This window comes from Mytilus californianus, unplaced genomic scaffold, assembly GCF_021869535.1.
Source record: "Mytilus californianus isolate M0D057914Y unplaced genomic scaffold, xbMytCali1.0.p SCAF_1, whole genome shotgun sequence".
In the NCBI taxonomy this organism is placed as follows: domain Eukaryota; kingdom Metazoa; phylum Mollusca; class Bivalvia; order Mytilida; family Mytilidae; genus Mytilus; species Mytilus californianus.
Window position 1 is genome coordinate 100851274 of NW_026262581.1, and position 15885 is coordinate 100867158.

At 32.4% G+C, this 15885-nt stretch overlaps 1 protein-coding gene across 1 annotated transcript in view; it reads right to left on the bottom strand.

The window, feature by feature from the left end:
* LOC127728009 (protein-serine O-palmitoleoyltransferase porcupine-like) overlaps positions 1-10520 on the bottom strand; it is a 30949-nt gene extending 20429 nt beyond the window's left edge. Inside the window, exons 1-4 of the mRNA XM_052235156.1 lie at positions 10280-10520; positions 6904-7120; positions 6528-6571; positions 5328-5515 (exon numbers count right to left, since the gene is read on the bottom strand). Of these exons, the coding sequence (XP_052091116.1) occupies positions 5328-5515; positions 6528-6571; positions 6904-7120; positions 10280-10508 (678 nt within the window). The 5' untranslated portion in view covers positions 10509-10520. The remainder of the gene's footprint in view (positions 1-5327; positions 5516-6527; positions 6572-6903; positions 7121-10279) is intronic.
* Between the last annotated feature and the right edge of the window lie 5365 nt (positions 10521-15885).

Below are 15885 nucleotides of genomic sequence, written 5' to 3' on the forward strand. Positions count from 1 at the left end.
TTAATTTTGGACCTTAATGTGGACCAATTAGAAAACCGGGCCAAAATCGTAAATCAAATTCACGGTTATATTCTGCATATCGTATGACCCCTTACCTTCCATGTTTGTTGAAATCAAACTTAGTTTAATTTTGGACCCTTTGGACTTTAAAGTGGATCAATTTCAAAACTGGACCAAAATGAAAACTCAAATACACAGTTAAATTCTCAAAACTTCATTTTTTGTAAAACAAAGTTTTATTTTTGGACATCAATTTAGAGTAATTTTTAAAAAGGGCCCAAACTTAAAAATGGTTATATTTAGTATATTCAAAACCCAAATATTTCAAGACTTTTTTTGGAATTAAACCCCATTGAAATTGTTCAGAATTAGCAATTTATTCAAGTTATTGGAAAGAATTTATCGTTTTGGCCAATTTTTCCTAAATGTTTCGAGGCCACGCCCCTCAAAATCAATCCCAGGTTTCCTTTCTAGTAATGGAAACCTTGTGGTACAATTTCATAGAGATCCATAGACTTGTAAAAAACCTAATTGGGTTCCATTGAAGACCCCCCCTTTTTTCCTACAAAAATTAACTTTCAAAATACTCAATCTCAGATAGATTAGCATTAGGATCAGCTGATGACAACTGTGATACATACTATTTTATTTGGTGAGAAGGCTTTCTGATGTTAGTTGTGATTCGAATGAACGAACGATCGAACGGATAGGTGAACGACATACGATTTGGTATCTTATATTTTGCATCTTTTTTTCTAAATTATAATTAGGGCCCCGCCGAATGGTGGACGCCCTATAGTGATCAGTCTGTCCGTCCGTCCTTAACAAATTGTGTCCGCTCTATATCTAGAACCGTTATGATTTCAAAGTTTATACTTGACATGTATATTAACCAACACCAGAGGGTGTGTCATAATGTATGTACAACTTCCTAGGTCAAAGGTCAAGGTCAAAAACTTTGGTTTTAGTTGACAACCCCATGTCCTATTGTAAAGATCGTGTCCGCTCTATATCTTGAGAACTGTTATGATTTCAAAGTTTATACTTGACATGTATATAAACCAACACCAGAGGGTGTGTCATAATGTATGTACAACTTCCTAGGTCAAATGTTAAGGTCAAAAACTGGTTTTAGTTGACAACTACATGTTTTATGGTAAAGATCGTGTCCGCTCTATACCTTAAGAACCGTTATGATTTCAAAGTTTATATTTGACATGTATATAAACCAACACCAGAGGGTGAGTCATAATGTATGTACAACTTCCTAGGTCAAATGTTAAGGTCAAAAACTGGTTTTAGTTGACAACTACATGTTTTATGGTAAAGATCGTGTCCGCTCTATACCTTAAGAACCGTTATGATTTCAAAGTTTATATTTGACATGTATATAAACCAACACCAGAGGGTGTGTCATAATGTATGTACAACTTCCTAGGTCAAAGGTCAAGGCCAAAAACTTTGGTTTTAGTTGACAACCCCGTGTCCTATGGTAAAGATCGTGTCCGCTCTATATCTTGAGAACCGTTATGATTTCAAAGTTTATACTTGACATGTATATAAACCAACACCAGAGGGTGTGTCATAATTTATGTACAGCTTCCTAGGTCAAAGGTCAAGGTCATAAACTGCGGTTTCAGTTGACAAACCCATGTCCAATGATAAAGATAAAAATTTTTTACCACACATTATTCACAGCGGGGCCCACAGAGATGGCTCCCATCTCAATGATATCTAGTTGTTTTAATTGCTATGTATGTATTTACCTGCTATGACTTTGGTACAAACGTGATATTCTTGCAGGTCATGCTACGTCATTCTGTGGCATTTGTTAAATGTAACTGAAAAAGAGAGGAAAAGTAACTCATTAAAATGTCACGACAATCCGGATGTTTAACACCATTAACCGAAATAGATTTATCTACCACGATCTTTTGTCTGTAAATCGATTCAGATCGATATTTTAAATCTCAAGTGTGTGAATATGATTGAATTCTATGGTATATATAACTGCTTGTACAAACCAAATAATAAATATACGCTGACACCGAGATTTACGATTTTGAATAGATATAAGAAGATGTGGTATGAGTGCCAATGAGACAACTCTCCATCCAAGTCACAATTTGTAAAAGAAAAAATATTATAGGTCAAAGTACGGTCTTCAACATGGAGCCTTGGCTCACATCGAACAGCAAGTTATAAAGGGCCCCAAAAATTACTAGTGTGTAAAACCATTCAATCAGGAAAACCAACGATCTAATCTATATAAAAGAATGTTAAAAAGTTTTTTTACAAAATGTGCCGGCCGCTTTTTTCTTACAAAACGCAGAGAATTTGTCTATACGGAAAAATACATCTACGTATTCAAATTAAGAATACTTATTAGATTAACTGCTTATACTTTATAAATTGAAAATGTTATTAATTCATGCGAGCTTGTCTATTACGCTACGCAGACACATTATGAAAAACATAGGATCCGCTTTTATATTCAAAATGTGTACACATAAAAAAAACAAAAAAAAATAACTAAATAATCAATATCAGCATTTTACATGTTATGTGTATAAGTATTCGAATATGATAGTGCAAAACATATCCCCAAAAATTTCAGCCCTACTGAGTATCGAACCACTAATCTTCTGCTCTCCAGGTAACCCGCTAACCTATTACAACACCAACACGTATCTACTTACTAATGGAAATAAGATGTATTTATAAATAAGGCATAGTTATATGTTATTAAACGTCCTTCTAAATACCTATTAAATGTTTTCTTTTTAGGCTTTGCATAGGTCATAGATTATTTCTTTAAAAAATTTCTTTAAGGGAAAATCCAATAAACTTTTCTGACGTAATTAGCTGTACTATCTTTTTACCGTGCATTGAAAATCGTCTGCTGCACTGCACGACCGTAATTTTTCTTTTTCCCCCTTTGTTTTCTAAAGAACAGTACATGAACTTCGATTAAATGTATAAATCTCAAATAATTTCAGATAAATTGATACCGTCTCTTTCTGAAGATGATTATATTTCGTTATGTGGTGTTTTTTCAATTGTGTTTTTAGGGGGGAGGGGCCGCTGGGTACGCATTTCGAAACTTCACTTTCAAAAAAACATAGCTTGAACATTGAATTTAATTAACAGGATCGAGTAATAAATAGTCTTAGTTCCACAAACTATGACATAAAATGGGAAAGGGGGAAAATGAATGCACAAGAAAAAATACCGGTATTTGGATCAGTGCCCCGTTGATACTTGAAACCTTTTCTTTTAATAAGCTATTTATATATCCTCCGTCCTCAATATTTAACCATTTTCTTAACTTAAATCATGAAGGAATACTTACCGATTAACGCACAAACTGTTCCTATCCCATTTCGTCGGTAAAAATTAATTTTGTATGCAGCATCGTAGGTTCAGCTCTAAGAATGCAGATTCGGAAATGAAAGTCCGATCCGGTCCTTGGTTTATATATATTCTTATCATCCGTCAAAACAGGCATATTTTTTTGGGGGAAATGTTATTTTTTAACTATGAGCGGACGCGAGTACCACGATTATATTGAAAACAGTAAAACATATGTTTCCAACAAACAACACACACAAATATCGTTGTGGTACTCGCGTCCGCTCATAGTTAAAATTGTGCTGGAAGGGTCACAAAAATCACGATTTCGATTAAATTCACGTATTTAGGGAAAAAGAGTGAGGCATTTAATCATTTTAACACACATAATCATGACAGTTATCTTGATTTTTAAAAGGATTTGATAATAAACTTTTAAATAGTGTGAGATTGAACAGGTTTTACTCATTTTAATTTTGAGAAAAATAGGGGGCCAGTTGCAATAGCTTATCATACCTTGTCCTTTCTTTTAGTTTTGTGTTTGGCAAACACAAAAATACAGATACAATAACTACTTTCCCTACAGAAACAGTTTCTGCAACTATTTTCGCTTCGGAAATTGTTTAAACTTTGACAATTCGTGTGCATAAATAAATAAACTATTAACACAGAGATATGTCTTACCTTTTTATTATTTTTATAGTAAAATGCCAATGCAAATGTTGAAATTAAAATAGCAATACTTAAACATGTAAGTTATGCAAAATATTCAAAGTCAATGAACATCCATGACTGATGGCCAAGCAATTTCCATGTGCCTATGCTAATACAACTGCATACCATATATCATTGACCAACCACTACAGGTTCCCCATAAACTGACCTAATCACAAATTAATACATCTAAACTAGCAAAAGTTTCAAAGTCAATAGACCATGACTGAGGGGGCAGGGTCAAATAATCTCCATTGAAATGAGATGTGCCAATGCTTATACACTAATACAGCTGCATACTAAATACCAATAACTACCACTAGTGGTTCACCATAAACTGACCTAATCACAAACTAATACATGTAAACTAAGCGAAGTTTCAAAGTCAATAGTCCATGACTGAGAGGGTTGGGCCAAATAATCTCCATGGAAATAAGATGTGCCAATGCTGATACAACTGCATACCAGATATCATTGACCTACCACTAGTGGTTCCCCAGAAACTGACCTAATCACAAGCTAATACATAGTTGACACTGTTTCCAGAGTCGGCAGCAGTGTCAACAAATTCCACAGAAACTGACCTAATCACAAACTAATACAATGTTGACTCTGCTGCCGACGCTGGAAACAGCATGCATATGTCTATCTTTTTGACTCGGTCAAGGCAAAAACAAAAAACTGTGGTATACATTAATCATACCATAACCTAAGCAACATAAAAACAGAAAAGACATTGAGAGGTCTACAAACATTCTATAACAATCGAGATTGGTCTTTATCCTTCATCATTTAAATAGAGTCTTAGTGGCCTAATTGTCTAGGTCAGTTGGGGCTATTCCATTTAAGAATGTATATAAGGATTGCAAGACAAATACCTAAACAAAATCATGACAAACAACTACCTGACCATTCAAATTGAGAAAGTCTTTAAGTAAAGAAAATTATTTCTGTTTTTATAGATATTTTGTACTATATTATCTTTATATATTCATGTGTGGTTGCATGATCTCTAGATCTTGTTTTTTAATTTACTTGTCTGTGCAATAGTGTTACATGTATTGATAATCTTACTCCTCAAAAGACAGCTGATTGACTGTTTAACTATTTTTTACATTTGTCCAAAAGATTTTTATTTTTTTTTCAAGCACCTTCACATTGAAGCTTCATATTTAGTTTGTTTGGGTTTGTATTGCATGAATCAGTATTTGAAAACATTGTTAAACACAATTATAATTTCACCTTAATAAAATTTAACTTACAAAACCTCTTGTGATATTCTGATGAACTGCTATTGTATAGTCATGGTAACTAGTCCAAGGACCAAATATAACTGTGCCAACACAGAACACATAACCTAAGTAACTATCTGCTCTAGGCATATCTGTTTTTTCACTTGATATGTCAAATGCTAAGCCAATCAACTTCATGGATAAAATTATCTGTGCACCTGAAAAGTAATTTTATCGTTATGAAAGTATTTTCTTTTAGAAGAAAAGAAGATACTTTCTTAACAATAAACCAAGAACTACAGTTATACAGCAAAGGACACAAATATATAAATATTGTTCAAAGCCCTTATTTTATTTGTTAAAAAAAGGCCGGAAATATTGACTAAGGTAATGTGCTGCAGAAACTTTGTGTCATTCTAGAATTATTTGAATGGAAGGTAGAAAGGATCCTTATATTAATATTACATGTATACAGAAAAGAGGTTCAAAGTTTTTTTTACATAATTATGCATTAAATTTCTGACTAAAATTTAAGTGGGGGTCTGGAGAAAAAAGTGTCTTCTATAACCCCCCAACCCTCTACATTTGATTTTGGTGTAGCACTAATATAGTTTCCTTTTTTTGTACGTTTTACTTTGTATTTCTAAAATCCAAGTTTTTGTTTCACCAAATTATATCAATATAAAATTATAAAAAAAAAAAAAATTTGATATAAAATTGATGAAATATATTTTACAGACATTTCCCGAATTCATTACCCTATACCTTCCTGTTTTCTCAATTCAATAATGTAATAAACAATTTATTTTTGAAGCATAATTGTTATTATTCAGCAATAAGTCCAATACAGGTGGCAACGCAGTGCTGATTTGATGATTTCATAAACTATTTGAAAAGTGCAATGAGATTTTTTTATTTTTGTTGCATTGTGGGTAACATTTGTTTTTTTTATGATATTCATTGGATAGTTTTGTAAATTATTCACTATTAGTTTTGTCTTGATAACACCTGCAGTTCTCCTGGTGACCTTCAGATTATTAGGCAATTTTTTAAGACGTTAGATATAATTATCATTTGAATATTAATATTCCTAGTATAAAGATTATTTGAACCACTTGTAGTCTATAGATTATATACCGGTATGTATCATAATCAACAAGGTATTCAGTAGATTTTATCTTTATCTGTGCCTATGGTTATAGAATTTACTGCTAAGTGTAAATAGTTTACCTCGAACATTATGCCAATCTTTTCTCTGTACCAAAACAAGTTCACTGTAAAAATAGTAACATCTTAGTTGATAAAATGCTTGCCACTGTTTTGCTATAAAAATGTCATGGAAAAAAGGTAACTATTGCCAGTAACATCTCATTGAGAAAAACTATTTTTTCAGATAATTTTAAAGAATGTAAAAATTTGTCTACATATCAACTAAAGTTCTTAATTTGCAATATAGAAATTTTCCACACTAGTCAAATTCTAAATATCTAAAATGCTCTGCAAGCCTTAAACTTTAATTTTTGTAAATTACACTTTCTCAAAAGGAGAAGTATCATATCTCACTCAATGCAGTGGTAGAGTCTATGTATTGGTAGCATTTACTCACCAAAGTACAATAAAAGTCACAATAAACAAGGACATTACAGCTCCAGAATACGATCGACAACTTCGATATGACATCAGTAGTATTACATATCCCAGAACACCACACACTAATATATACACAATGTTCTTCTCAAATATGGAATATAAAGCCATTCCACCAAATATTGCACTGGTAAGATGTGGGAACCAAGATGGCATAAAAGATTCTCCTTTATTATCTACAATGTACAAATTATAGTATACAGCCATGAGTAAACAATCATTTAACGTAATATTTTGTTACATTAGGGTTTTATTTTTATTCATCATAAGCAGTGGGAATTGTGCCAAGTTCATAAAATAACAAGCTCCTGTTCGAAGTGAGCTAGTTGACTCAGTTGTTAGAGCAAACACTTACTGTGCCATAACTTCTTGTGTTCAAATCTCACAGTAAATCCCAGGGCTGGATACATACCACTAATATAACAATATTAATGTTTTTATAACATATATTTGTGAATTTTAGAAAAAACAAATTTATTGCTTTCAAATTGGGTATATATATGACCCTTTTTGAAATTGTGGTTGATGACCATGTCCCATTTTTGGTCCAACTTTTATCTGCGTAATTGTGGCAACCATGTTTAGAGCAGTTATGGTAACTAACAATTTTTCTTAAAGATAATCTCAAAAGTATCTTTTCATCAAAGTAGGTAGAAATTTTTCTTCCACATGATAATTCTGTTCTTCAATTTTGTTGTTACATTTTATAATGTTAGAAACAGTGGAAGCTTTACTTGGTGAGTAGTGTCATTAACCATAATTCTTAAAGGGGTTCACAAATGCATCAAGTGGTCCCTTACAGGACTTTAGACACAATTTAATTGATCTTTTTGTTGATTTTAACCCAATGTTCTGTTCATTAGCAATTTGGTTTGCTTACCGTGTCATTGGATAAACCTTTAAAGTATAACCCATACAGAAGATTCATATGAATTTTAATCCCAAGTAGTCAGGATTCTACTTCGTCAAAACTATCTCCCTATTACACCACCTAATTTTTATAACTGTAACAAGAGGCTCTCAAGAGCCTGAATCGCTCACCTGTATTTCAGAGGAGAAGATTTTTAAATGTTAGCCAACTTGATGAACAAATTGTGTAAAATTGTCTTTAAAGGGCAATAACTCCTTAAGGGGTCAATTGACAATTTTGGTCATATTAACTTTTTTGTAGATCTTACTTTGTTGAACATTATTGCTGCTTACAGTTTATATATATCTATAATAATATTCAAAAAAATAACAAAAAACTGCAAAATTTTGTTAAAACTACAAATTCGGTGGCAGCAACCCAACAATGGGTTGTTCGATTCGTCTGAAAATTTCAGGGCCGATAGATCTTGACCAATAAAACAATTTTACCCCTGTCACATTTGCTCTAAAAGATTTAGTTTCTGAGATATAAGCCAAAAAATGCATTTGACCCTTATGTTCTATTTTTAGCCATGGTCGCCATGTTTGTCGATGGATACAAACTTCGGATACAATTTATAAACAAGATACCCTAAGGAACATTTATTTAAAGTTTGAAGGTAATTGGCCCAGTAGTTTCAGAGGAGAAGATTTTTAAATGTTAGCAAACTTGATGAACAAATTGTGTAAAATTGTCTTTAAAGGGCAATAACTCCTTAAGGGGTCAATTGACAAATATGGTCAAATTAACTTTTTTGTAGATCTTACTTTGCTGAACATTATTGCTGCTTACAGTTTATATATATCTATAATAATATTCAAAATAATAACAAAAAACTGCAAAATTTTGTTAAAACTACCAATTCAGTGGCAGCAACCCAACAATGGGTTGTTCGATTCGTCTGAAAAATTCAGAGCTGATAGATCTTGACCAATTGAACAATTTTACCCCATGTCAGATTTGATCTAAAAGCTTTAGTTTTTGAGATATAAGCCAAAAACTGCATTTGACCCCTATTTTCTATTTTTAGCCATGGCGGCCATGTTTGTCGATGGATCAAAACTTCGGATACAATTTATAAACTAGATACCCTAAGGAACATTAAGTTAAAGTTTGAAGGTATTTGGCCCATTAGTTTCAGAGGAGAAGATTTTTGAAATAGTTTACGACGACGACGACGAACGACGACGGACGCCAAGTGATGGCATAAGCTAAAAATGGTAGCCATCGTAGTGATGACGCGCTGTCAATTTAGCTCCTGAAAACCGATAAATTTATCCACATAGCATCATTACGATCCTTATATGCCAGTTGTATTTTAAAAGCCAAATGTATCTACTAGCTATTGAGCATCATTTAATGTACTAATGTACTTTTATGCATTTGGTCAACTTAAAACTATTGTCTGATCGGTTGTCAGGGGGAATTTTCGAAAGTTCAAAAATATAAAAAAAATATTTAATTAAATATTTCGTGTAAGGGCAGACTAAAAATATTCAGAGGTTGAAGACTAATTACCCTAGATAACACACACAAAAAATTAAGTTTTTTTGAAGTTATGCATTTTTAAGATCCATTTGAAAAGTCTGTCGTCAAGTACTTTTAGTAAAAATTTGTCATTCGAACACACCTACTCTGTTGTTATGACTCATTAGAAAGGTATTTCACTTGACCCATATATTTCATTTTTTTAGTACTGTAAATTCATTATGTTATTATATCAACGTAGAGCCTAAATATATAAAAATAATAGAATCTGAAGCGAGAGGATGTATCAAATATTTTTCTTTTATACGTTTTAAAGACAGAATAGTCAACTCAAACACGCCAGAACATAAAAAGGTGTACTCGACTTTCTCTTTTTGATGAAATTATTGCCTATTTTGGGGATTTTTTCCAAAAAAACTGTCGCTGGGGGCAGAGATGCAAATTATTGCTTTAAAAAGATCAATCTATTATCTTTCGTTGGAATTTTTTTCGGTGTAATCCATTCTTATGCACAAAAAAAATCCACATGTATTTGCACCTACTACAATCGACTGTTTTGTGAAAATTTGTCTATAATTTAAAAGTTTACAAATATCTCGAAGCTCTGTACCATAATTTAAGTAAAACCACATACATAAGACGCATAAAATCCTAAATTAGGATCATTCATTAAACTTTTAAAGCCCATAGAAACAGATGTAAACAATTCAAATTTACCAACTTGACCTTTTTTACCTTCTCTAACAAAAATCCATTTCTTTTGTTTAATTTCAACTGGGTTTCCGCCTGAGTACCCATGCTTTTTCAGAGGAGAATATTTACATATGTTTGGATTTTTTTTTAGTTTCAACATAGTCTCTATAGGTTTGGAATAGTAATTCAAAGTTTAAAAGTAAAATGTTATGAAGCATTTCACGATCAAAAATATAAGGCATACCTGAGCCTCCTAAATACAGAGTTGATTTGAATACAAAACACATCAAATATATTGGAAACAATGAATGTGATGCTTGTGATATGGTTGGAATGACACAGCTGCTAATTAGTTCCTTGAAAGGTATTCTTGCATATTCTTCAACATCATCAAATTCGTAGTCACCATATTGTGCCATCATATCCTGAAGCATATCTTCATCATACATGTCATCATACGTGTCATAATCCATGTTAAGTATCAGTGGGTTCTTAAATAAATAAAGAAAAAGCTTACCGGTAGTTAGTTGCTAAATAATCCCGTTTCAAAACAATACAATAACAGGCCTGCATTTACATGTATATCATGTATATAAAAATATACTACATACAAAATCATCACAGGTACTTTTTTTACACAATCTCTTATTCAACTGCAATTATCTTTTTTTAGTAGTAAGTTTGGTAAGGGCCATATTTGGTCCCAATTATTAAGTTCAATGTTTCAAGATAAAAATTATTTTAAGTTGATGAAAAGACATGTGAGAAAGTTAAATAGAATTATTTTTGTCACAGGTTTATAGTAAAGCATCGATTTTTACGTCCCTTATCATGGCTATAGGCATAAAATAAGAGATTTTTGCAAAATATGACAATATCGTCTAGATTTCAACCAAATTAACGTCTAGGAAACATAGATTAGTGCAGTCATCAGACAAACTAAATATTCAAGTCAGATATGTAAAATGTTATAACAAACATTATGTTAAGAGATTTTGTTTGTCGACGCATGCGATCCATGTTTCCTGTCCAAAAAACCAATGGAAATTTACCCGTTTTCATTGAATTTTCATGGAAAATCAAAATGAGCGCTATTTATGACGTGATCAACAAAATGCAAGTAATTTTCAAAAAAAGACGTTTCCTATCAAGTAATTGTATTAGTTATGATTCATTTTGATATTGGTAAAAAAAATCCTAGTTTAAAATTGTAGCTAGAAATAGGGGCCATTGTATGGCCTTATCTAACCTACTCTTTTTAATACTGATCTGATTTTTCTTCAATGAATCTTTGAATGTTCTTTAAATTGAATTACAATTTTGCTTAAATAGTGAATCGGTACTTGAAAGTCTTTACCTTACATCTACTCATGCAAGAACCATACTGATATCGAAAGATGAAATGGAATGAAAAACCTAAAGATTATGACATAATGCACAGATAAATTTAGTCATTATGCAAGTTCTCTCTTGTCAATGAAAATTTATGTCTGTCTAAAGGAAGCAACTGAAAATAAAATTGATCCCTAATTACAGGGGTTAAATAACTCCAATAAGAAGACAATTGACAATTTTATCTATGATGATCTCTTTGCAGATCTCGTCTTGTTGATCCTTCTTGTTTTTCAAAGTTTCCATCTTTCTATCATACATGTAGTTTTTAAGATAATAGGGACTATTGCAAACACTAGCTCTTATAAAGAGTTGACCAACGATTTCAGCAATATTGACTTATTTGTAGATCTTGCTTTGTGGATCAGTTTTGCTTTTTAAAATTTCTATCTATATGCATATATTATAGTTTTTAAGATAATAGGCAAAATAGCAAAAAATTAGTAAAAATCATCATCAAAGGGCAATAACTCCAAAAAAGTTGACTTATTTGAAGCTCGTCTTGCTGATCTTTTTGCTATTTAAAGTTTCTATTTATGCATTATAGTTTTCAAGATATTAGGCAATTTTTTTTTAATTGTCTTTTAAGGGCAATTACTCCTGTGAGAAGTGTTAAAATTTCTATCTATATGCATATATTATAGTTTTTAAGATAATAGGCAAAATAGCAAAAAATTAGTAAAAATCATCATCAAAGGGCAATAACTCAAAAAAAGTTGACTTATTTGAAGCTCGTCTTGCTGATCTTTTTGCTATTTAAAGTTTCTGTTTATGCATTATAGTTTTCAAGATATTAGGCAATTTTTTTTTTTTAATTGTCTTTTAAGGGCAATTACTCCTGTGAGAAGTGGTCTGACACACTTAATAGACAGTATGTAGATCTCAATATTCTGAACTTTTTTTCCATAATCATATTCATGTATTCAAACTGAAGGAGCACTTGACAGAATGTTTTATTAACAGCTATTGGATATGTGATGTGCATTGATGTTAATACATATACGGTAAGTAGGACTCTGAACTGCGATGGTGCTTGAACTGCAATAGTCATGCTGAAGTGCATTGGTTAACAAGATGAAGCATGATAGTGATATTGTGATGCTAACTTGTTGATTCATGTAGCTACGCTGAAGTGTGATGGTCTCACTGTGATGTTGAAGTTGATTGTTACAATGAAAGGTGATGGTGTCTACTAGCTTAAATAAAATGCAATTGTCTGAAATCAGAACCACATTAAATGTGCATGGTGGTGTAGTGGTTAGCATGCTACACTTGCATGTGGAAGATAGGGTTTGATTTCTGGTCAGGTCAAACCAAAGACTTTAAAATTCAAATTTGCTAATTCTGCACTTAGGACACAGCAGTATGGAGTCATAAAGTAGACTGGATGGCAGATTCAGTATAATGGGTTCGCATTGGATGACATGTCTTTATATGGACTGTAACTATAGTGTCCAAGCGCGATATAAAAAAGGGTTCAGCGTGGCTATAGTACTAAGCAGGGTCCATCTCATGTTGTTGAATATAACTTATTCTCGCCATGACATGGCTCAGAAATTGCTCACAACCATCCTTCATCCATTTATCTGATGTCAGAACAGTGTTCATGAAATAAAAATTGCCAAGTACATTTATGCTTGATTTATATCAAGAGTTGTCACATGTTCCACCAAAAACTTAAACATTAGCATCATTTCCGCTTAGCAGGAGTACACCTAGGGACCAGTCAGGTTTATTTTGGTCTAACCTGTTCAGAAGGTTTAATACTGCATGTATAAGCACAATACAAATTAGGCTTAAGGTGCTGTTGGTTTCTTTTTATAAAAGCAGGATTCATCTCAAGAATGAAACAATACTATCTCGACTTGATATAAATATGATGAAAACATTGCTAATAATTAAGTTTATCATTAAATTGTCCACACAAAAACATGTGGAGCATACTTGAAGAAAAGTCAAAATCAAAATTTAGATCAAAACATTTTATTTGTAGTTTGCAGCATACTTCCTAATTCTAGTTTTGCCCATCTGCAGACCAAGGTCAACTTTCAGTTACTTTGCTCCCCATGATGTGCTGCCTGACTTGTTTTTATATATTTTCGTAGTCTCCATATGCACTGCTCAAAACTGTTCCAGACTTAAATTGTTCATTACTTTCTTTTTCCTTTCCTTTGTTAGCAAGAAACCTTCATCTACAAAACTTATCCTCTTTCTGCAAATCAATTTTGTATTTTTGAAAACGTCACAATATTCAACATGTTCAAGCATCATGGCAAACTGTAATAACCATGATAATGTGCCAATATGTAAGTAATGAAAGGCCATCAAATGTAATTAATTTTAAGGAATAACTATACTTAATGATTGATGAATTTTTATTACAACAAAATATATCATAGTTTGTATTATCGATTCCAAATTGTCATTCATCATGCATTTTAACATCACCTTAGCTCATGTTGCACAAATGTTGCGGCATGGACCATCGCACTTCAGCAAAAGGACCATCATATTTCGGAGCTGACCATTGCACTTCAGCGTCCCCTTTGAATCTCTGAGTCAAACATACATATTTAGTCGAAAATGAAAAGTTACTTGGTACAGTTAACATCACAGTACCCAAATTGCACCCATTTAGCAAAAATAGCAGTGGAAATCTTACATAGAGACCAAACAATTTGTATTTTTATGATTTGACATTATGTACGTCTTTCAACATAGCTAAATATATTTAGATATACATAAAACATTCACAGTATATATCAACAGATGAAGTATTTACTGGAAAAAGTAAAATCTAAGAAAACGTTGGATGGCGACGTCCAAAAAATCTTGAAAAGGTAACTTTTAAAAATGAGCAATTAAAATATGTTACAGGCATCCATTTCTTCAAAAAATTAACAATAAGTATTGTCAAATTGCTCTAAATATTTGGAGAAATAAAACAAAACAGTTATTCAAATTTTACAGATGTGAATTTAAGCATGGATGCAAATTGGGTACTCCTCATTACAGAATCATGGATCATTTGGAGGTTGGTTCAAACCCATTTTTCTTCTTCTTCTTCCGGTAAGGAGTTGACCTCATACTTGAGTGATTTACTAACTCCACTCAGTAAAACAGGAGGCTTCTCCATTAAATAAAAGTAAATATTAACCTATGATCATGATGATTCAATATGGATTCAAAATAAAATTGGTAGAACTATATAGTAAAAAGAGATACATCTACAAAATAACACAGAATGGAAACTTTTGTCTAGATCGTAAATAAACGTAGGTGAAAAAAAATGGCAAAAAAAGGTGCAATTTGGGTACCCTCACGTTATGGATATATTTTGATGAAAGTTATCTATAATGAATCTTAAAAAAGATATGTCTCTTCCTATTGGGAGAAAAAATGGAAACATCTATTAATTAAATAGTAATTTTTTGGATTATTTACCTAAATATATAATGAATAAGGCAAATAAAGAGTAAATAAATCCTTTTGGGTTTTACACGCCGGGCTCCGGGCTTTCTTATTGCGGATGTAGTAATTGTATTGAAAACGTAATCCAATAACGGAGGAAGACAAGTTTCCGGTATTTTTAAGGGTCGTAAGTAGCCTGGCATCCTGACCCAATCTAATACTTCGTCTACTGTCAAGCAGTGAGCCAGGATCCCAGGCTAGGGTCGTAAACTGGTTCTCGGCTAGGTTGGTTCCCTCCGTAAAATATTCAGTATGCCTTCGGAATATACAAATATTTTAATTGTCAAGATTTTCAATAACGGCCGAGTACCAGTCTAGTTCTCGGCTGACTACTACACTTTGTTTTAGTGTAGCGTAATACACGGCAGATTCCAGGCACAGGCACTTGTCTCGGAAAAAAATTTCCTGTATTTTTTTTCTGAAACAAGTGCCTTTGATTCCAGCAGAGACATATATGTGTATATATGTCTCTGATTCCAGGCATTCCAGTAAAGGTGGTCGATGACTTTTCCGATGTTGTACCCGGGACTTATACTTTAATTTATTTGTCCAATGGATTTTTTCTCTTCTGTGGCCACAATAAAAACTATCTATTTTATTCATTTGCACGGTTGGTTTTAATTTCAATTTTAATCGACCGTTTTTTTTTTTAGAAGATTGACGTACTGTGGTACTGTGAATATCCACGAGCACATTTATAACAGTTTGAGACTTTATTTTTGATAATACAATCGCCAATTTCATTCCAGTCAAAGAGGCCTGAGTAAAAAATACTAGGAAACGGGGTCTGAAACCTGCTTCTAAAATGAGCATCATGTAGATACTGTTTATTCATATTTTGGCATTGCACAAGGTCATGCGTTCCTCGGACTATTTATGACGTCTTTACACTAAATTCGTTGAATGTTTTATGATTAATACTTTAGTTTGGGAGAACATGAATTATTCATTAGTTGTAATTGGCTTTGAACTCTGTACCTTTCAGTA